The sequence below is a fragment of the Aphelocoma coerulescens genome, chromosome 14, assembly GCF_041296385.1.
Source record: "Aphelocoma coerulescens isolate FSJ_1873_10779 chromosome 14, UR_Acoe_1.0, whole genome shotgun sequence".
In the NCBI taxonomy this organism is placed as follows: Eukaryota; Metazoa; Chordata; class Aves; order Passeriformes; family Corvidae; genus Aphelocoma; species Aphelocoma coerulescens.
The window spans coordinates 7,226,736-7,248,884 of NC_091028.1; the positions used below are offsets into that span (position 1 = coordinate 7,226,736).

At 37.4% G+C, this 22,149-nt stretch overlaps 1 protein-coding gene across 6 annotated transcripts in view; it reads left to right on the forward strand.

Moving 5' to 3' along the window:
• The window catches only part of PARN (poly(A)-specific ribonuclease), a 48,165-nt gene that overhangs the window by 16,819 nt on the left and 9,197 nt on the right, over positions 1–22,149 (forward strand). For all 6 annotated transcript variants that reach the window (XM_069030337.1, XM_069030333.1, XM_069030334.1 and 3 more), the window contains 3 exons: positions 4,860–4,915; positions 8,445–8,531; positions 12,827–12,901. In XM_069030337.1, the coding sequence (XP_068886438.1) occupies positions 4,860–4,915; positions 8,445–8,531; positions 12,827–12,901 (218 nt within the window). The remainder of the gene's footprint in view (positions 1–4,859; positions 4,916–8,444; positions 8,532–12,826; positions 12,902–22,149) is intronic.

Genomic DNA, 22,149 nt, shown 5'->3' on the forward strand with positions numbered 1-22,149 from the left:
GTCAGAGCCTAGACATGAGACTATCTCACCTTTTCCTTACAGTGAGCAGGCCAAGGGTTGTATTTTTCAAGCTAGTTTTCTTTCTCCTATAATGCAAACTAACAAACCAGAATAAGACAACTCTTTTTTTTAATAAGATTTAACTGCATGTCAGAAGTTGGAGCTGTGAGGTGTTTAAATGAACAACTCTTTTTCTGCATTCATTCAGTCCTTGCAGACCAGGTCTCTGTCTGCAGCACGTGGTGTTTGTAGCACCTGTAGGAGCATCCAGGGCTCTGCAGTTCAGAGTTACCTAAAGGTCCCTGGTGAGTGTGTTGCTCCTGGGGCTTTTTGGCAGGTGTGCTCTGGGTTGCCAGCCAGCTTCCTGCTACACCTAGTCGTCTCTAGTTTGTGATCTAGACTCTTTCCCTAGCTGACTAGCCTCTCTTCCTGCTGGGGAGAAAAAAAGACTATCTTCCTCCTTCCTCCAGAAGTTCTACCTGATCCTGTGGGCAGCAGTCAGAACAAGGAAACCTTTTCCTTTGTGCTGTAGTCATGTTCTTCAAGCAAAACACAAACTACAACATGCAAACAGTAAGCTAAACAAATGAAAGTTATACCTTATGTCACAAGTTTTTCCTGAAAGAAGCTGAGCAGAGGAGTTTATTGTAGGGCAGCTATTTAGAAGCAGTGTTCTCAGTTTGAACTATTATCCAGATAGTCTTGAAAATATTCTTTAGAGCAGACCATGATTCTTTGGGTTGCTCATAAAATCTTAATTTCAAGATCTCTGAATAGTAGATGTTAATACTTAAGTACAGCTTAGTGATTAAACTTTCACATCATTGCTAGGATTTTGGAAATGTTTCCTATTTGAATGGGTTTGTCACTAATGTGATTAGTGGGAGTAAATTTAACATTAAAAAATCAAGCTTCGATTTTTATGAACTTAGCTTTCAAATGAGGGTAATACTTTCTCCAAGAGCAATTTTGGTGTCTTTCATTATGTCAGCAAAATTAAGGAACTTCCTGGCTTCCTGTTCAAGAGTGATGGCCAGCATGTAGGTTAATGTTCATATAGGTTAATGATGAACATAGGTAAAATCTTTAGTTTTAGGGTTTTTGTAAGAGTGGAACTGATTAAAAAGAAGACATTCCCTTAGGGTTGTTTGGCTCTTTTAGGCATAATGCAGTAATAAGCCAGGAATTCCAGACATGCATTTCTGTAATCTTTATGCTTTATTGTATATACAATATCTTTGAAAAATCCTGTTCATCTGCTGTGAGTAATCCCCAATGAACATTTATGAGTTGAGATGATGGGACTCTTTATTGCAGTATCTAAACTCTTATGGGTATAATTTGGATACTGTTATTATCTCATATACTTGGGAGTTGATTTGAAATTTTTTGACTGGTTTAGGGCAACAGCTCTTTTCTTTTGTATCTTCCTGCCTTCACCCACAAGCTCCTCACAAACTTTTAATGACAATGTTCTTTTGTATCTCTTTGTGTTGAATGCTGTTTATTCTTTTGATGTAGCTGGAGGCAGGGGGTGGAAGAGGTGTAGAGAAATGAGAACACCATGTTTTATTGAGCTGAATAGCATCATGGTCTGTAGAAATATAAATTAGCTTAGAAATGTTTTTTTTATACAATGGATATCAGAAACCAAAATCCATGCAAATCACTTGGATTTGTGCTATACTTGTAGAAAATTTCTCATAGGGAGCTATGTTCTCTGGCACGCATTGCAAATCCCTCAGCTCTTCTATATTTAATTTTCTTTGCAAAATTACTGCAAAAGGAGATTGGTGTGCTTTTGTGCAGTTTGACCAATAGCTTTGCACTCACGGTGTTGGAGTAAATAGTTGCTGTTGTTGTGCTTGCAGCCACATGTGGCTGAAGTAGTCACTGACCTGGACTGGTAAACTGAGCTGGCTTTAAAAAAATGCCTGTTCTTTTTTCAGCTGGATCAGTTTCTCTACACAGTTCACCACACAGCTGTGAAAACTTTCATCCTAGCTCAGTGCAGAGGAACACTGTTGACTCCTTGAGACTATTTATGCACTGCTGGGAATGGCACAATGATAACGTTACTCTCCTCATTTTACTTGACTCGCCACAGAAATAATTGTCTTTCAAGTAGCTTCCTCAAAATACCTCATAGTTCATATTGAGAAATGGGTCTCTGTCCTCTGACTGTGTGATCAGTGTGAAACAGTGTAGGAGATAACATTTTTTTTAGCTTGGTCTGCTTACCTTTTAAAGAAATGTAACTATGACATTGATTTTCACATTAACTCACAACCTCATGAATCTAGCTAATTTAATACCGAGTTCATGCTGTCATACAGAGAAGTCTTATTAATTTAAATGTTCTACAGGTAGATGAGGAATCTTAGAACCATAGTTATGGATACTTAATTATGCATTATGTTGGAATTCAGTGTTCATAATCCACGTGGTGTAAGTTAGTGCTACAAGATGCAGTTACTTCTGTAACACACCTAAAGTGCAATTAATACTAAAATCGGTATTTAGACGACAGGGAGTATGTGTGTTTGTGTGTATGTGTGCTGTTTAGTGACATAGTTGTTTTGCCAAACAAATAAATGGAGGATTTGTCTCAGGGAATGAAAAACTGATCTTAATTAATTTCAGGTATATGTATTTTTTTGGCATAAGTCTGTTCTTGGGGTTGGCCACTATATTGCTTTCCTGAATATGATAAAACCTCTGGGAGGGAAGCTTAACTAGTGTTCTCCTCAGAAGTTTTTGTTGTGTTTTTGGTAGATGTCATTTTTATTTTTATGAAAACTGCTACCTACAAAACTTAAACTAGTTGTTGGAGTGCTTTAAAAAGTAGTAGGTTTCAAGAACTTGGCAAATGTTTGTTCAGATAGCTCAGCTTAAAACAAACCCGCCTTTTTTTTTTTTTTTTTTTTTTTTTTTTTTTTTTTAATAAAACCTCCCAGTTTTGGTGTCCTGCGTGGATGATGACATCCTCTATCCAGCAAAGACTAAACTGCTTTTACTGACTGGTAGGAAAACTGTATTTAGCCTATTTAGGCTGTGCTTATCACCTGCACTGGGGTCTGAAGAAGGCTGTGTCTCTTACTAACAGTGACACTGACATTTCAGATGAAGATGTGAGCACAGATCATAGGTAATAAATCAAACTGAGTGTCTTCTGGCAGTCTGCAGTCCATCTTGCTGGCAGAGCACAGATCCCAGTTCTTTTCTGCCCAGCTGGGTGCACTGCTATGGTGTTGTGATCCTGCCTGATGTCTTCCACCAGAGGTGGAATGTAGTCACATCCCTTCTATTGTTCCTCAGAGGATGTGTCCCATGCTCCCTCTTTGTTTTCCCCCTTCCTTTAATTCCACAAAAGATATCCTTGTGGTGTGATCACTGTGCCTCCTTGTTTTCTGGGTGGATTTTTTGTTTCATTTTTGAGCCAACAGTGCTGTTGCAATTACCCTGGCTCTCTTGGGTACGTCAGAGTAAGGATACCTTCCTTGGTTTCCTTGTGGGAGCTGTGTTTAAAGCCAATTTTGTTCCCAAGGTGCCACTCCTGTCCAGTTTAGACAGACAGCTACGATGAAGCCAAGTCTACAGAAGTGGGGCACCTAAAGTTAAACATAAAAAAAACCTCTGGCTTCTTTGTAGAATGTCTTCATTACTCAGTGCTGTGCTGGAATGGGTGAAGTTTCTGAAGTAATTGATGCAGATGTTTGTAATTTTTATTGATAAAGATCCTTTTAGGTGCTGCAGTGCTCAGGAGGATGCAGTGCATGTTATACTGTATCTTCCCTGAGACTCTGAAGATAACTGAGGTGGGACAGTTTTGGCACAACTGGTGCCAGTTCTCACACCCTGTGGCTCACACGTGAACCTGCCTTGCAGTACATTTTACCTCTGTTTGGGGTTTTTTTCTTTCTCCTATTTATAGCAAAGCCAAGTTAACAACTGCATTCCAGAAGACTTTTCAGTGATAAAAATCACTGAAAGGGCATGATATTCAAACTCTTAGAAACTGCTAGTGAGTGGAGTATGATACAAAGATTCTCTAGAGAACTACAGATCAGTCTGTACACTTAAAATGTTTTTATCAGTTGTTTACATCAGTTAGTATTTAGTTGAATGCTGTAACTGTAATCTGATAAGCATTTTAGAAGCTTTTTAAAGTTATGATGGAAAACATTACTTATTTTAGCCTTCCAGTGAACACTATGCACAGCAAATGTTTTGTGACATCAATGCGACACCTGTACCTATGACAGGATTTTAAGCTGTTCATCTTATTTTGGAAGGAAATAGTTTTCAGAGCTGAATAATAGCTTTTATTGAAAGCATTTCTTGAATGTTTTGAGAAACTCTTCAGGTATGTGTTAAAGAGGAAAGGACTCATTCCAGTTATCTCCAGAGAAGTCAAGATGGCTTTTGCAGTTTTAGGGTTTTAAGATCCATTCTGTCTAAAGCATGATGAAGTGCTCAGAAAATGGAGAGGTTTATGTGAATTTAGAATGATGGCAGCTTTTGCACTATCCACTGTGCAAGGGTCTCTTACTGCACAGAGCTGCCACTTATTAATGTTCCTTTCCCACTTGTCTTTATTGTTTTCAGCAGTAACAATTGAGGCCTTTTTTGTCCTTGTTTTCTTGAATACGTAGAATTGCTGGCATGATGCCAAGTAACTTTTTGAATCTGGTTCTTAGCTAAGAGATCGGACTTAGAGGGTCTGTTTGTTTAACATAGCTTAAGATAAGTTTGGGATGGTTAATTCTGCTTCTTCAGAAGAAACGTGAACAAACTGTTAAAAGGAAAAGGTCTTCAGGCAGAAATTTGCTGATGGTTCTTTTCCGTTTTGCTTCTAGGCTATTTCTTATGAGAGTAATGGACATACCGTATCTCAATTTGGAAGGACCAGACTGTAAGTAGCTTCTTTCATTGTAAACTTAGTGCCATTCTGACAAACTTCCTGGAGGAGGAAGTGCAAAGATGAATTATGTGTATCTAAAGAATGGATATCAGCATATCTATTAGCTGTATTTAGGCTATTAGCTACTTGTGAAATGATTTCAATGTGTCTGCTCGTTTTTTTTTCTTTAACAAAACAGTAAACCCAGAAATGCTTCAACTTTGATCAGAGAATCTGCATTATAAAGGAGGTTGATGAGAACAAATTAAGTTGTTACTAAATGAGTTTGAAATTAGCAGCTTTATTGTTATTTGGGTTACTATTCTTATGTACCGTATCACATAAAAAGTGGGATCTTAACACTGTCCCCTCACCCCAGCAGTAAATACAGGAGGCAAACTAGTGAATAGAAAATGGTTCTGAAAATCTTGTGGCCACTTTGTTTCTCAAGTGATGTGCAGCAGTACCTCTCCTTGACTTCAACCTAAACATCAGAATTCTTTTGCCACATGGGATTATGATAATGGAAAAATGTTACTTTAAAACATTTTTACATTTCAGGTTATTTCAGTTTACAAACCTGGAGCTGTAATTAGTTTATAATAATACATTTAAATGCAAACAGATTTTACTAATCTGAATGTCCTTACTATTATGGGATGTTTCATGATGAGGGGGAAAGCTTTGCATGAGTGTTCCCACTGATGCCTTGACTTAGCAGAATGTGGGGTCCTGGAGATCAGTCTGGTCCTTGATTAGATAAAAGCTTCATTTTATATTGAGGAGTCAGATACACAATGTCTTGAAAATTATACCCATTTGGAAGCAATACTGATGTGGATACATTTTCCACTCTTTGCATCAGAAAGCTCAGAAAGGAGTGTGACTCTATTAGATGCCAGTGTAATAGTAACAGAATGCAGTTCTAGAGAGATGGAAGTAACTGTTGGAGAGAAAAATACATGCTGTAAGGGCATATATTTAATTTTAAATTCAGTTAGGTGGTCAGATCACTGAGCTCTGGCTCTGTTGGAATGGTAATCTAATTACATTGCATCTTCCTTCCCCAACTGTTGGATACTGAGTGGAAGAATGGGTAAATACTTTGGGTCATTGAGAGAATGCCAAAGCTACTAATTTGTAAAGATGCTACTTCCACTTGCTGGCCAACTTACAGGATTGTTTTGATACTTTGCCAAGAAGGGTTGCCAAAAAAGAGTCTGCCTCTGAAAGTCTGTCTCTTTTATCTGAAAGCCACTCCTGTAGAACAGACTGATGCAGATGTTACGGGAGAACCTGAGCCAGGGAGGCTTTCTAAACCTCGAAACAGAAAGCACTTGTAGGGGGTGGCATGTTGGGCTGGCTGTTTTAGACACTTCTGTTGCTATTCTGAGACGTAAACACTACTGTAGGTTGAGGAAGCTGTCTGGTGGTTGTCTGCGGGGGACTGTTTTGCAGAGAAGCAAAGCCACCTAAAGAGTACAGCCATGTTTCTGTGGGAGGTGCACTTGGAGTCTGTATTTTTAAAAAAGAGATGAGGCACAGCTCACTGGGTGACTGTTGTAAGTTGTGTGTTTCTGTTTGTCAGGTAGTGAAATAGCAGGTTTGTGCAATTTTTCCTGAAATAATGGATTTCAATAACATACGCTAAGTTAAATAGTATTGAATATGTGAATTTCATCATCTTCTTTTGTTACTGTGTGTTAGAAACTCATTTAAAAGAATGAAGTTGCTGCACAAAATGACTGCAAAGCAGAAAAGGAATCAAATAGTTTTCACCCAAGGTAGAAGTTAGAGATTTTAGCAGCAGATTCACAGTGAATTTAGGAGTGAACAGATACAGAAAGGTTAGGAATAGTTTCTTTAATCACTATAAAAAGGCTATAATATCTGAAACTGGAGTTGTTCATGCTGTGATTTTTTACTACTGGATTACAAATAATTAAACTTCGAGTTGCTCTCTGTTTAGTAAACTGTGCAGCAACGAACTGATCTGTTGCTTACGGGGTTTTGGTTTTTGAATTGCATAGTGCAAAAAAATTGAGTTTTCGTCTTTAAAAAATTTTGTGTCCTTTCTGTTTAAGTAGCAGATTTAGGGAACAGGATTTCACTTGTGCTCATGAAGGGATTGCTTTCCTTAATTACTTGTGTCTCTGTCCAGCCTGCCTGAGCTCTCAATGCTCATGTACACCTGTAATTTATTACTAGGGAGTTTATGGTCAGCTCAGGCTAACCCACTTGTTTAGGTGAAACAGATTAAAATATTTAGCAATAACAAGTGGTTGATGGTCTGATTTTGGACACCTGCTCTATGAATGAGATACGTCTTGGAAAGCTCTCCAGTTTTAATGCTGAAAGCTAAGAAGATCAGAAACTAGAAAAGTTTGTATTACAAAAAAATTCAGGAGGGTAAGTCACTAGTTCATTCACTAAAATGAAAAGCAGTCCCTATGTTGCTATACTAAAAGAGAGCAGCTTTCCTGAGAGTGTTACCAGGTGGTCAGATTAAAATCTGATCACTTCAAGCTGTGTGTAGTTAACCCTTGAGTTACCTTGAAGAAACTGGAGCACTACATTGCGAAGTGGAGGACTCGACTTTAATGGTTCAGCCTCTGTTGTCCAATGTAAAACACCATGTAAGATTTAGCCATGTGTCATACATTACAAGATAGATCTCTGCAGATACCTGGGGAGAGGCTTAATTAATGATCTACAAATAGTTTTGTAGGAAAATGTAAAATATTTCAGTATCTTTGCCCCTGAAAATACAGTGTTCCACTTGTTTCTTTTTAAAATGTGATAGGAATTCACAGGTTATAAAAGCTCACCTCTCTAGTGAAAGGAACTTCAGTTAGAAGTGTGTAAGATATATAATAATAATAATGTGATAATTTCTGCTGTACTCTTACCTCTTCCAGCAGTTTGATTTGGATTCTCTCTCTCAAGTTGACAAAGCTTAAAATGACTTTCAATATACCCTAAAGACTTCTGCATTTCTTTAGATGTTGGCCTTGATAAGCTGTCTTTTTTTCTTGGTGTAGTTTTGAGTAATAAGTTTTTGTAGTAGTAATAAAAAGTCAGTGTGTATATTCTAGCTTGTACCTAATATTACATGAAAACTGAGTTGAACATTGTTTCACAGGAAGTTTTTTATTGACAGAAAAATGGCAAAATTGAATCATTGCTAAGAATTTTTTAAAGGTGGAGCATGAAGAGGCTGTTGATTTTTTTTTTTTTTCTTCTGTCCTTGAACTTGGTTTGGTGCAAGGGATGGGAAGGACTAGTTTTGTGGGCATTTCCCCACTGCAGGAAATGCTGTTTCAATTCTTATACAGATGAGTTAGTAGGATTTAGTATGTCTTTCATGCCTAAGTGCAGGCACGTTCTTGCTGTGCCTTATCTAGTTGCATAAATCTTGGCCCGTTTTCTTATTTAAAAAGGAAACTGGAAAAAAAAAGCTACATGACCGTGTTAGATGACTGTTCTAGGATATTCTAAAGATACTAGGAGTGACTTTAACAAAAGCATTTTTGTTTTGTAGTGCAGCCAAAACGAGATAATGTTCTTCATGTTACTTTTCCCAAAGAGTGGAAGACTAGTGATCTATACCAGCTTTTTAGTGCCTTTGGTGAGTGATATAGTCTTTCTTTTTTGTTGTTGTTATTATTGACAAGTACTTCTGGTTTGTTTTGTTATTTTTAGTCTGTGGGTGCAGACTTACTCCTGGTGTATGTAATGATGAATCTCTTTTTGTAATTTTTTAATGGTGTGGACTTTGTAGTGATGTGTTGAAAATTGTTGTTCTTATTAACTGCTCTTTAGAAATCTCTGTGTGGTGCTTTTTGAATATATTGTGGATCTTTTATCCTTTTATTTACAGCCTCTCCTGAAAGGAGGTAAGAGTTTATATAGGTGGGTAAAAGAAATGGGGATTGGTGTGAGGCAGAGCGAGGCTTTAGGAACAAGGTTCATCCTGCAGTCTGCATAAAACCAAACTCCAGGATGTGTGAGTCTAGGCACGCAAGCAAGCTTGAAAATAACCAATTTTTCAAGACTCTGAACAGCACCCAAGCCAGAAGAAACAGCAAAAAGGGTATTTCATAACTGAGGACCAGTAGCTGTGGTGTTGCTCTACTAAGTAGAAGTATAAAATGTAGGGACTTGGGGAGCTGAACTAATTGATGGTGGTCTTCTGCTCCTTACTCTTGTGGCTTTGTACTACGTGCACGTTCTCTGGACCTGTATAAAACTCCCTCAGTTCTTTCTGACCATTTCATCTTCACTGCAGCAGGGGCCAGTGTAGTAGATAGAATTTAACAGTCCCGACTGGGAAATGTAGAATGTGAGAATGTAGAAATGACGGGAATTCTCCCGGAGCTGCCGTTCCGGGATGAGAACACCGTTTGGACTGAATTTCCATGGGTTTTCAACCGCTCAGCTCCGCAGCTTTCCCCGTGTCAGGGGACGCGCACCGCCGCCAGGGGGCGCACCTACCCACCGCTGAATGCTCGGGTCGGGAATTGTCAATTCTCGCACTTTCCGGATTTTAGCGACGAACGTTTTCATACTTCGATTTACAAACCCCGGGTTCGATAATTTATCAGTATTGTTGTTTAGGTCTAATTGCCATGGCGTCTCAAAACAAACTGCAGATTATTCCTTCCAAAATTCTGGAATACAGAAGGTACCCATGCTTTTCCAGTTGTAGGTGGTCAGGGGCAGAGTGGAGCAGCATGAGGTTCAGTGATTTGCCAAAAGCAAAAAAAAAAAAAAAAAAAGGCAGTAAGAGACATGAAGTATCCTAATATATTACATCAGTTTAAAAAAAGTGTTTTAAAATCAAGCAGTATTAATCGAATTTTACAGAAAAATTATTTTAGAATTAATTGAGGCAAAGTTTTAATCTTCCATGAAGCTTCTAATGAAAGCAATGAAACAGCTGAAATGGCTGCAGTGTCACACTTGGAACTGGTTTACTTTTGCTACTCTAGAAGGGGTGTTCATGATTCTGAAATCCTTCAGGACTGCCTGCATACCAGATGGACACCTGTTCATGCAAGATGTTTTTATAGTCTCAGGGGTGAATGTAGTTTCACTGTACAAGTACTTGCAGCACTATGCAGTCTCTTAGAACACTTTAGAATCTTAAATTGGTGTTGTTTATTTGGTCATGCTGATGTGAAATATGAAGTAATTAAAATATGATTTGCTAGAATACAGCTTTAATGTATAGCCTTCACTTCTACTTAAATGAATGTCTTTGGGCTTTTAATTGAAACTCATATTATCAAAGTGTTACAAAAGCTACTGCTTAATTACCAGTAAAAGCCTTGTAGGAAATGTATTAGAACTGAGTATAAAAAGGAAAATGCTTCAGTGATGTAATCCATCAGTATAATTTTATTCTGTGGATTTAATCTTGTTTGCATGTTTGAGTTGATACATAGAGAATATTCGTATTTATTTATAGAAGAAATATATGTTACTTGCACTTTCATGTCATAGTCTGCCAGTGGCATTCTTCAAAGTATTGAAGACTCTTGATGTATTCTGGAAGTGCAGAGAGAGAAATTTCCTGGTTTATTTCTCTAGAGCTGGTATTCCATTACATTGCTGTCCATGGCTTAACTGGACTGGCCTTGCAGTGAGCTGGCACGGGGCTCTAGTGATTGCTAAATATTGTACTGCAGGTACAGATACATTTGCTTTCCAGATCTTTATTTGCATTTCACCATACTTTTGAAATGCACAATATTTACTGAGTGCTTAGCAGCATTGCCGAATGATTTAATTTACTAATTTTATCTCTCCTAAATTCTTACTTCTTAATAATGATGAATTATGGCGTAGTCTGAAGAGAGCATCTCTTAAGCATGGAGAGTTGCATAAGAGCATTTGTTGTGGTTCAGTTCAGATTGTAACTCAGTGTCTGCTATTTAATGTTTGACTTTCTTTAAATTCTGTATTTAAAATGTGTAAGTATGAGTATAAAGGCACCATATGTTGGCAGGCATTGAAACCCTCTATTAGCCAAAAATACAAAGTCAGGGGTCATATAGAGAGCAGCAGCCTTTCTGCGACAATGAATAAGGATCTGATACTGGAATTATGTGCCACCAATAGGTTGGATTTTTATTAATTTATTTTTATTTGGTACTTAGTGAAAATATGGACACTTAAGTCCAATTGAATAGTAGCTGAATTCCTTTAGGAGTTTTTTTTTGTCTATCACTGATGCTCTTTCTTATTTTTCACTGAGAGCACAATTGCAAGATATTCAGGAGAGTTTTTCTTTCTGATCTTTTTCAGTCCACTCAGGTAGATCGAAATTGATTAACTGTATATATAGGAAAGGGACACAATCTGAACAGCACTTCTGTGTTCCAGAGTTATAACAGAATATGGTCTCAGATGTCTCATATAATTGTTTAGAAAATTTTGTGCTTAGTAATACAAAAATGGAGAACTTGATAAATGAAGAATTTTGGAGCAATGATTTGTCAATGCATGTGGAGCAATATGAATTTGTACAGTAATTTCTGTCCTGTAAGGGAAGCTCAGTGTCAGGGTCCTGCCAAATGCACTACAGTTTTGAGCTGCAATCCTAAGTCAGATCGGGCTTTCCTTGTGTTGTGAAATGTTAGTGTCCTGCCAAAAGGATGTTCTCCCTACAGTAAAGACCCTTACCCATAGGCAGCAAAGTTCTATGTTCTTCAGAGACAGAACTATTAAAAATTGAATTTATGTGCCCTAAAAAATGTTTAAAGAAATTCTAACTTCATGGCGTAGGCTCATCTTGATATCAGCCTTAGCCCTTCAGTACAGGGAGATGTCAGAAACCATACTGAATTAATTATGGTTTTGGCAATGATCAAAATGGTTATAACTTAAACTCCTAAATAGCTGGCTACTCAAATATATAGCATGTGAACGAAATCTATCTAGGCTTTTATTTTCTTATAATTAGAAAATCTGTTTATAATCTGGCTGGATTTCAGAAGAGACTTCTATAACCTTGTAACCTGTAGACTAAATTAGATTTCAATAGATTAAACAACAGAGAATAAATATATTTTAAGCCCTTTTGCATCATTGTTTTTAACCTTGTAATGTCTGAAGGTTAAATGGTGGTGTAACATTATATATAACTTGATTTTCTAGTCTACGTGAAAAAAATGGCACCAATTTTCAATATGTGAATTGTACTAACAGTAAAGCACTTAGATAAGGACAGGAGATGTAAATGGATTTCAGACCTTGTGTCTGGAATGGGAATCCTTTCCTCTGCTTTTGCTTGATTATGAGCTCTTTTAGTGCTAATGTGACATTTTAAGCCATTCACATAGAAAATGCACTAACGCTTGATGAATAGAGGAACTTATTTCCAGTCACTGTTCCATTGTAACAGTTTCCAAATGAGGTCCATGATTTTGTGCATTTGTCCTCATATTGACTCAAATTAAGTTGTTATTTCACATCCAGGAAATGATGTATAGTGGGATTCAAACAAACCAGGGTTTGAAGATTTAGTGTCCCAATACTGGAGTTCTTCATTGATGTGATCAATCTTCTACCTACTACCAGCTGCTTGACTGGAATTTATCATCACTCAAAGAGCTGTTATTTATTTGAGTAAAGGGCTGAAATTCCCAGAAAATTCCTTCAATTTATTTAATAGAATTATATAGAAGCTATGAAGGGAGGATGGGAGGGTCTGAGGGTGTACAGGATGCATGTGCAACTCTAATTTTCTGAACAGTTCCAGGCCCTTGTGCAACTGGGTGTGAACTACACACCTGTGGACAAAAGCCTGAGGTGCAAGTTACTCTTAGTTGGCTCTTTTATGTCATGGCACATCAGATAAAAATCTGTGACTGAATCTAAAATAAAAATAGTCATAGTAATTTCTTCTGCTTTTTCTAGGTAACATTCAGGTTTCATGGATTGATGATACATCAGCATTTGTTTCATTGAGCCAGCCAGAGCAAGTACAAATAGGTAAGTGTTACTGAATTTACTTCAGCATTAAGACTTTAGCTGGCTCCTGCAGAATGCTCTGAGCCAGCAGGGTCTGTGACTCTGATGGCAAAACCAGTGACTTGCTTGGAGGAACTGGACTTCCATAGCAGCAGCACATGTGTGGCAGCAAAGACAAGCCCAAACTGGACTTGGATGAGATTTTTGTGTTTCATTCCATGATCCTTCAAGTACCTGAACCTGTAGGTAGAGTAGTCCTGGTTTCTTCATTTGGTGCAGTATTTATTGAGGTTTTTTACTGTTACTTTGCACAGAGTAGAACTATCAAAGCCTTTTGTGGTCTGTGGCTCCAAATACCCTTTGGACTGATGCACATTTAGTTTGGTTTATATTTGCAAGGAACAAATGCAGTGAGAAGCCTTTTGATGCATTGTAGAACACATGCAAAATAATAGTGTCTGAAGAGCTTGGACTGCTAATGTGCCTACAGTCTGTGTATGAACAATGTGCAATCTTTCCAGACCTAAGTTTTTAAATTTTTATTTAAACATTTGAAAATATTGCTATTAGTTATGTGGGAGGACAGTCTTTTTGGTGTGTGTGGGTTTTAGGTTGGGTTTATTTGTGGTTTGGGGATTTTATGTTGTTTCGGGGGTGGTTTATTTGTGTTTCGGGGTGGGGTTCTTTAAAGATATTGATTGACTGTAGTTGAATTCACAAGCTCTGTAGTTTTTGTAGTTTTCTGTAGTTCTTTTGGGTATATATTTGAGTACTGACCCATACCCTTATTTCAGGGAGCACTGGCTGGAAGTAGGCCATTATAGATGATCCATGTGGGTGGGATACGTTCTGATGGTGTCATCCCCACTTACTGAAACACTTGCACCAAAGCTGTGGAGCCAGTGAGAACAGCAATATATGTAGCACTTCTGATTAACTGGCTGAAGTCTTGTTGCACTTAAGAGCTATACAGAAAGAATTCCCACGATTAAGTTCTAAAAAGGAATAAAACAGATTAGAAAACCCCACTGAATTGACCATCATCTATTCTTACTAAGCTCAAATAAAGAAGCTTTCAGGGTCTGGATGCACAATCAGTGCATCTCTCTAATTCCTTATTAACATCCTGGGAGTGTTTATCATACTTCCTAATACATTCCTAGCTCTGCAGAGGATTGTGAGAGCTCACCAGCAGCCTCCTTACAGCAATTGCTCCATAGCAGCAAGAGTCATTGTTTCTTCATCTACATATAGATGTAAGAATGTTATAACTTCTAATGAGAAGTTCCAGATAAAGAATTATGTCAAATAAAGCCTTCCTAGATGGTGCTACAGTAAATTTTCCACTGCTGTCACCTCAGTTACTTTGCCATTGTGTAAATGCTTAGCATATACATTATCACCACTACTTTTTTTGTTGTTACTGTTCTGTTGTTTGTCTTGGTTTTGTTTTTTTTCTTGTTTTCATTATAGTAGCTACATATTTTGGAAAAAACTGAATGTCTGCAAAATGCCGAAACTGAATCTTTCTGGCACTGTTCTGTGTCTTTTTTTCTGTTTTGACAAACAGGGAGGCTTGTTCTGTGGCCTGTGTGCTGGGAAACATGTTATTTGTTTGAAAGCTCAAGTGATTATAGTCTTTCATAGATTTTTATGAAATCAGGTTAGTGGAAGCTCATATACTGAAAGCAGTGAGCCAACCAAGCTGATAAACTATAGCAACCTCAATTACCAAAAATTGTGAGATTTTTACTGTAAAATTGCTTAAAATTCTTGGTATTTTTTTGGCTTGGGTTTTTTTTCTGTAATAGATACATCATAAAATCAATTTTGTTATTCCATTTCCTGATCTTAAATTCTTTAATGAACTGTTTAGGTAATAAAAGTCACTGTTTATATTTGTGATTTAGTGAGATGTGCTTAAGTGAAGAACCTAGGAAAAACTAATAATGTGGCCTGTTTATTAACATGTTTATATAAATGTCTGCATCTTCTGGACTTTATAAAAAGCCTTGGGGGCCTGTTAAACAATATGAATACAAGGCAAGATGTTGCTACAGGCATGCTTCTATGCTTACCTCTTAGAGAGGTTTCTGACTTTGAGCTGGTATTAATACATATAGTTAAGAAAACATGAGTGCAACAAAAACATCTATGGGACATAAATGGATCAAGGACATGAAGAGTGTATGGAAGTTTCCCCTAAAGTGTTCAGATTTCCATAATAGATGAGTCTAAGCACTGTAAAAACATCCAGACTTACTTTGCACGTTTATAATAAGGAACTGGTGTGTGAAAAAACAATGAAAACGGGACTGGTTTTGTAATTACCTGCATGGAGTGTTAAGTGATTCTGGGTCTATCAGATTCTGAAACCCAGTTCATACCTGGGAGGTGTCTTTATTTCTCTGTTGCAGCAGTGATCAAATACTGGATATTTGTCTGAACTAGCATAAAGTTAGAGACTTGAACAGCAGATTGTTTAAAGACTGATCTGCTGTCCTCCTTTGATGTGCATGCTCAAGATAACCAGTTAATGAATCTACCTGGTTTCTTAACAATTTATCTCCAATGCCTTTTAATTTTGTTCAGCTTCATAGGTGTTACAAGACAACTTGAATTATGATTTGTCTATACTACTAGTTTTGTGTAACTGTATCTAAGGGTAGTATTGAAATTGTGATAGTTGTCTTTCATATTTCAAATAGTTAATTATCATGCTTAACCTTTAGCAGACCTCTCAAAACGTGGCACTTTGCATAAGCTGTTTCTGCTATGCTATGCTGTTTCTGTTGCTTCTAACTCTCCTGGCTTCAGTATTTTAAATGGGCTAAAAACTTCATCAGTACCCTGGTAATGTATTGGATTTCTCACAGATTCAAAAATCCATTTTGAGTATGTAGGGAATAAAATGTATCTCTTCATTCCCCAGTGCTCTTTAAAACAATGTTCCTGAGTTAGGTAATATCATGGATGGTAACCATTAAAACCTAGTCCAAAACTGATTGATATAACATTGGTCCGTTAGATTTTCTATTTATGAAAGATATATTTCATTAGCTGAATTCAGCTAAAAAGCAGCTCCTCAAATTTCATGTGGTAATCAGTAGTGTTTATGTTGCCAGGGAGAATGTGCATTCCAATTTATTAATTGTTAAAGTGTTACCCTGAAGGACCTATGAATCTTTCATAGTATAGAAAGACTTATTTCCTCTTCCACTTATTTTCCTCTGAAAAACTAAGTAGGGTAAAGGGCAGTATTTTTATGGGCAATTTTGGAGCTGCTTCTAACTTTCCAACTGAATATAGCATGCTTAAAACACACAAACCAGAAGCCTTGGGAAACAAGAGTCAAATGCCTTAAACTTCTCATTTTGCTGCTTATAGTAATGTCCAAGAATCTTCACTTTATTTGGTTATTCATGCACTCACACATTGGCAGTCTCTCCGATTTATTATGCATAGAAAAGGTGTGTCCTTGTATAAAATCATATTGCACTCTGTAGCTTGAAGTGGAAGCTGCAGCCTGACAAATGCAAGGGAACAGTTGCACAGTCACCCTGCTGTGCCTGTCTGTGCCAGCTGGACCTGGTCCTTGCCAGGGGAAGGTTCTTGGCTTCCAGTGGGTTCTGTGTCACTCTTATTGTTGGACTGCCACAATGTCATCTTAAAGCCAGTAACAGGTTAATGACAGTGGTGGTTTAGATGGCTCTAATTTATCTAACTTTTTGCAATATGCTGTGCACTGATTCCCAGGCTACAAGTAGCTGAAAACTATAATGGACAGTAAACGCAATCTATGTTCTGTTGGGATTTGCTGTTCAAAGTAGGTAGTTAAAAGAATTGATTAAATGGTTGATATTCCTTTAGTTGGACATCTGGGAGACAAAACTTTCTGTTGCCAAGTTGCACTGCAAGTGGTCTCAGCATTTCTGTCAAATGTGAAGCACATACTTGTTAAGTGTGTGGTAAAAGATAAACACTGTGCACTCTTAGAGCTGATGAACACAAGAAACTTCAGAACTAACTTTTGGCTTACAAATTCTGGCTCTTAAGATTCCTGTCTTGCTAGATAAGTTTGCCTTTGGATGCTGTTCAGCTTTGTGTATTTATAAAGTTGGCCTTTCATTTGGAGAGGTTTATATGGAGTAAGTGCCGTTTCAATGATCCTGTGACTTACAAGGGTCTAGACTTCATCCAAATAGTCTGGAAATGGTGGGAAAAATGGGAGAGACTTCAGCTTGTCTTAACTGTCAAGTAAGCCCAGTATTTTATTTTAATGAATAAGTCGGTATAACCTGAAGTATTTGTGTTTCAACCACTTCAGCCCCTCAACTGTTCTGTGCAGTTAACTTTGAGAGTCCTCAGTTAATGCTTTGTATCGATGTTAAGCTCTTGTTTTTCATGGTTTCCTTGAATTTTGTTATCATCCAACTTTGACTGTTCAGGTTGCTGGTCTAAAAAGAACCTTGATAGACTCTTAAAGGGAGGTTCCTGTAGATGTCTTTGCATTTGTGGAGTCTTTATAGGCCATCTAAAATGTAGTCTTAAAAACCACTGGTACTTGGAATGGGTTAATTTTTAAAACATGGGAAAGTCTTATAAATATGTTTAAAGTTTTAAAGTGCTTGAAAATAAAATTGGGCTTCTGAGACATTTTACATGATTATATGTTAATGAAAATAATGGACAAATTTATCGATGGTACCTCAAAAATACACCTCATTTATTTTCCCTTAGCAGCCAACACTTGCACTTAATTCCCTTTACCTAAGGCTTAGGTGCAGTTTAATAACATCTCTATTCTCGTTATTAGTAACTTCTGCAGTATTTTAAGACCACTGGTTCAACTTTGAAGTAATTTTATCCTGAGAATCTTCCTGAGAATGTGTTTCTTGCTGTTTTAAAGTGCAGTAAATATACTTAACTGAATACTGAAATTTTAAATACACATGGAAAGCAACTGCTTGTCATAAATGGCAAGCATTGAAGTAATGTTAAGTTATTCCATGTGTTGGTGCCCTGATACATGAGCTCATATAGAATTTAGTGTGTGCAGGATATCTTCTTCCTCTCGGTATTGAGAAGCCCAATGCATTCAGACAGCAGGGGAGCAATGGACTAAAGCAGGTGCAGCAGCTGGAATTGTGACGGCCTTCCAATGATTTGTGTTTAAATCGTTAATCTTTCTGGATTTCTGAGTTTCTCAGACAGGGCTGGACTTTATGGTTTATTAGTGTTCTCTGAGGTTTACTATAGAGCCTTTTGCTTAGCATGAGTGCTTACCACCACAATTTAAATGTCTAAAAAGTATTTTGAGATTGTGTATCAGTCCCTCCTCACTGAATTTGGGGAAAGTGCACGTAGTCGATTCTGTATTACCCAAAGTCTGAAAAATTACATTTCACATGACTGTGTACTCAGCAATAAGTTAATGTGAAATTTATGCCAGATACATTCTTGAGGAGAGGTTATAGCCAGGTGAGGGTTGGTCTCTTCTCCCAGGTAACAGGTGATAGAACAAGGGGAAATGGCCTCCAGATGCACCAGGAGAGGTTCAGGTTGGATATTAGGGGAAATTTCTTAACTGAAAGTGTTGTCAAGCATTGGAACAGGGTGCCCAGGGAAGCAGTGGAGTCACCATCCCTGGAGGTATTTAAAAGAGTGGGACCAGGTGGTTTGGAGCAGGGGCTAGGGAGCAAAGCACGGGGTACTCCCGTTTGGTACCAAGGTGAAATCAGCTGTGGGGCCAGACTGTGCCCATTTCTGTGTGAAAGTCCTGCAGGTCTGAGCTCTCTGAGCTTTGAGTAATAATAGACATGGAGAATTTCTGACTAGAATGGAAATGTTCTAAACACATTATGCTTTTAATTTGTAGGTTCACAGATATGAACACTTCACTAGCAATCCTGGGAGTAAAAATTTTCTAGTGTTTATTTAAAATCATTTCTGTAGTGGATGCAGGGATTGAGATGTGGTGAATTTCAGCTTGTGTTGTTCAGGAATCTCAACCGCAGCAGGAAAATGAATTACTGAATTACAGTGGAACCTGTGGTATAAATCATATTAGAGATAGCTATTTTACAACTTCCAGCACTACTGATGTGATATTAAGAGCACAGATTATAGACTTGCCTTTAAGGCACCTGCAGCCGGATTTTTTTCTCATCAGCTAATAAATAAACAAAACAAACAAAAAACCACCCCAAACCCCAAATGCCCTTTGTCCTCCGTAAGTTTGAATAGGGGTTTTTCTTAACATTGGAAGTCTTGTGACTGCCTTTTCGTTTGATTTGGATTTTTTGAAATTAGTTGAAACAAAAGCTGTGAAATGCATTAATTACTGAGGTAATTAACAGGGTGCAAAGGTTAAGTAGCTTGAATTCTTTTGGTAATTAAATAACTTCATCTGTAAGGGAGTTAAAGTCCTGTAGAACAATCTACATACATGTGCATAGCATGAAATGTCTCAGTGGACTTACACTATCATCTCTCTTCTTTGTTGAGGAAATATTTTAAGTTTAAGCATTGCATAAAGATCCTTCCTCTTTCTTTGGCATCCTTTGTACTTACTACTTTATCTTTCTTCTGTAAAACCATTTTCTTTCAGACCACCTGTCTATTTTCCCCTGTTATCCAGCATGGAGGTTTAAAGCCTCATTTTGGTTTGCTCTCTAACTTGCCATCCTCCTTTGCAAGGTGAAGGGCTGCTTTGTCACTGCATTAATACTGCTCCTTGCTCTGCATTCAGATACCAAGAGAGATGACGACCTTTGTACAACACTCTTTTTTAGGCACCTTCTATCTTAAGCTGTTACAGGAGAGGAAAACAAAGGGATGAGCAGCACCATGTACAAATTGGTGTTATCAGTTTGGGTACAGCCTGCAGATAGTTGCTATTATCAAGTATACTTAAGAGACTCTGGTCTAACTAATTAGTCATGTGTGTTAACATTTTGATGCCTTGCAACAGAAATGGTCCAGGTATGCTTGAAAGACTGAAAACTGTATATAGGCTAACAAAAGGGGCCATTAATATTACAATGACAATTTCACTAATATTTAACATAATATAGTTGAATTCTGCTTATGCAGAATTGATAATGTCCATGGTTATGTGATCATGTACTGTTGCTTTAGGATTTATGGCTTCTCTTGGAATATGTTTGTACATTTGCTGTGGAGGAGCTCAGCCCTGAATGTTCTATAGGGGACACTTTAATTCAATTTAGGTTAATTTAAAAGATGCCTTCTAATTTGGGATCTTGAGTCTTCTGCTTTCTGTGTATAAAACAGGCACACAGCACTGCTGCTTCCCCTCCTGAGTTTTACTTTGAAATAGTGGACTATGCATGTGCACTTTTGTCATCATGGCAAGCATCATGATTCTTACATGGCATGAATGGCCCTAGTAGTCAATAAATAAGGCTGTGGAACCATACAGTGAGTATTGAGAGTAAAAAAAAAAAAACACTAACTTAGCTACTCACTAATTTCACACTGTTGCTCTGGCTGAGGCAGTGGTCCCATGTTTGAAGTAGAACATGATCAGATAAGATTAATGCAGCATCAATACAGAGGTCACTTAAAGGCTTCACAGGTGAAATTTTACTTCAGTATTTCATAATCTTAAGTGTTTAGTATCGCAGCCTTAATCTGTATAGCTCTGTGTGTTTATTGTATTTATATATTGTGGCTTTTCTTTTACCTACACAGTTCACCAACATATTTGTCTATTTATTAAGAGGCTTAATATTGTCAGTGTCCATTTGTCAGGATGTTGTTCTGCATAAAAGCAAGGACTTGGCAAAAGGGTATCTTTGTACACATTCCTCTTGGACCACTCAATGATGGTCAGCCTGTTCAATGTCTTCCCTAATAACAAGGGAAGGTGCCATCCTCTAGAAATGCTTTTCCTAAAATAATTTGCAATTACTATTATTCTGCTATGAGACAGAAACTTTAGGGCTGCAAGTAATGTGAAATGCAGCCATGTGGTGTTGGTTAGTAGGTCAGGTTTCTCACAGAAAGGTTTTTCTCATCTCTTACAATTTAAGGAAATAAGTAAATAGCCCCCCTGAGTTCTCTTCAGCTTTTTAGAACTTACAGAGCATTCCAGCAATACATTTCTTCTGCTGGGAGTGCAGAACAACATAAGTGTATTTGCTTTGTTAGGCAATATGGACAGCATTTATCAAAAAAGTATCAGAAAATGTATTAAACTCATACAGGGAGCTGCTCTTTAATTCAAGACCATGCAAGATTGATTTATCTGTGTGGCTCCTTAGACTTCTCCATATGCCTTCATTTCAGTTGTTCCATGATGAAGCAATTTATTCAGCACATAACTTTTTATATCAAATATACATGCTATATATATTTGTGTGTGTGTGTGCCATAAGAATGGATTGCTGCAAAATACATGCCATATTTCAAGAAAGCAGGGTTGTTTTTGTTGAAAAATACTGACTCTTGCACAGATTTATTTTAGAATTACCTTTAGGCCTCAAATGATTTGGTTTGGTTTTTTTCCTAAAAAAGGGCTGAGTTTATTGGGAAATTAAATGGCAGACCCATAACTTTGGTTCATAGCTTGTAGCAAAACAAATAATGTTATTGTGTTTTAACAAATGAGTATGTATCAGATGATCCATGGTAACTTTGTGCTTGATTTTAGCAAGTAAAAACATGCTTGAGTTTAACTAAACAAATTTTACCCTGAGGAATGTCGGCTGGCATGGAGTAAACTCCAGTGAGCCTTATTAATTCATTCATGATGCCTGCACCATAACTTCATGGGCAATAAATACTGTCCTAATTCTTACAGATCCTGTAACTTCACAGTTCAAAACAAGTAGCAGGGGGGTGAAAGGAGGTATGTCTGACACTTGTTGGTTAGTGCAACAATCTCATGGGGCTGTTAATCATAACTACTGATATCTATACTTGGAATTAAAAGTAAATAGACAACACTCTTGCCTGGTTTTATGTGCATTACAGACATTGAACAGCAGCATCTATATACCATGGCAGGTATTATGGATAACTCATTTCACTGTAACACAGCAAATATAAAGAATAGATGATCCATCCTGAAAGAGGAGAAAAAACCACATACTTCTGTCCTCCTCACTTTTTCTGAAATTTGATGTTGGAGCTTGCTGTTTCATTTGCACCAGACGTAGCACAGAATACCTGTATTTCAAACAGCTCAGCTAGAATCCAAAAGTTGGATATGCATCTGAAATTGCTCAAAAAAAATTGGAAGT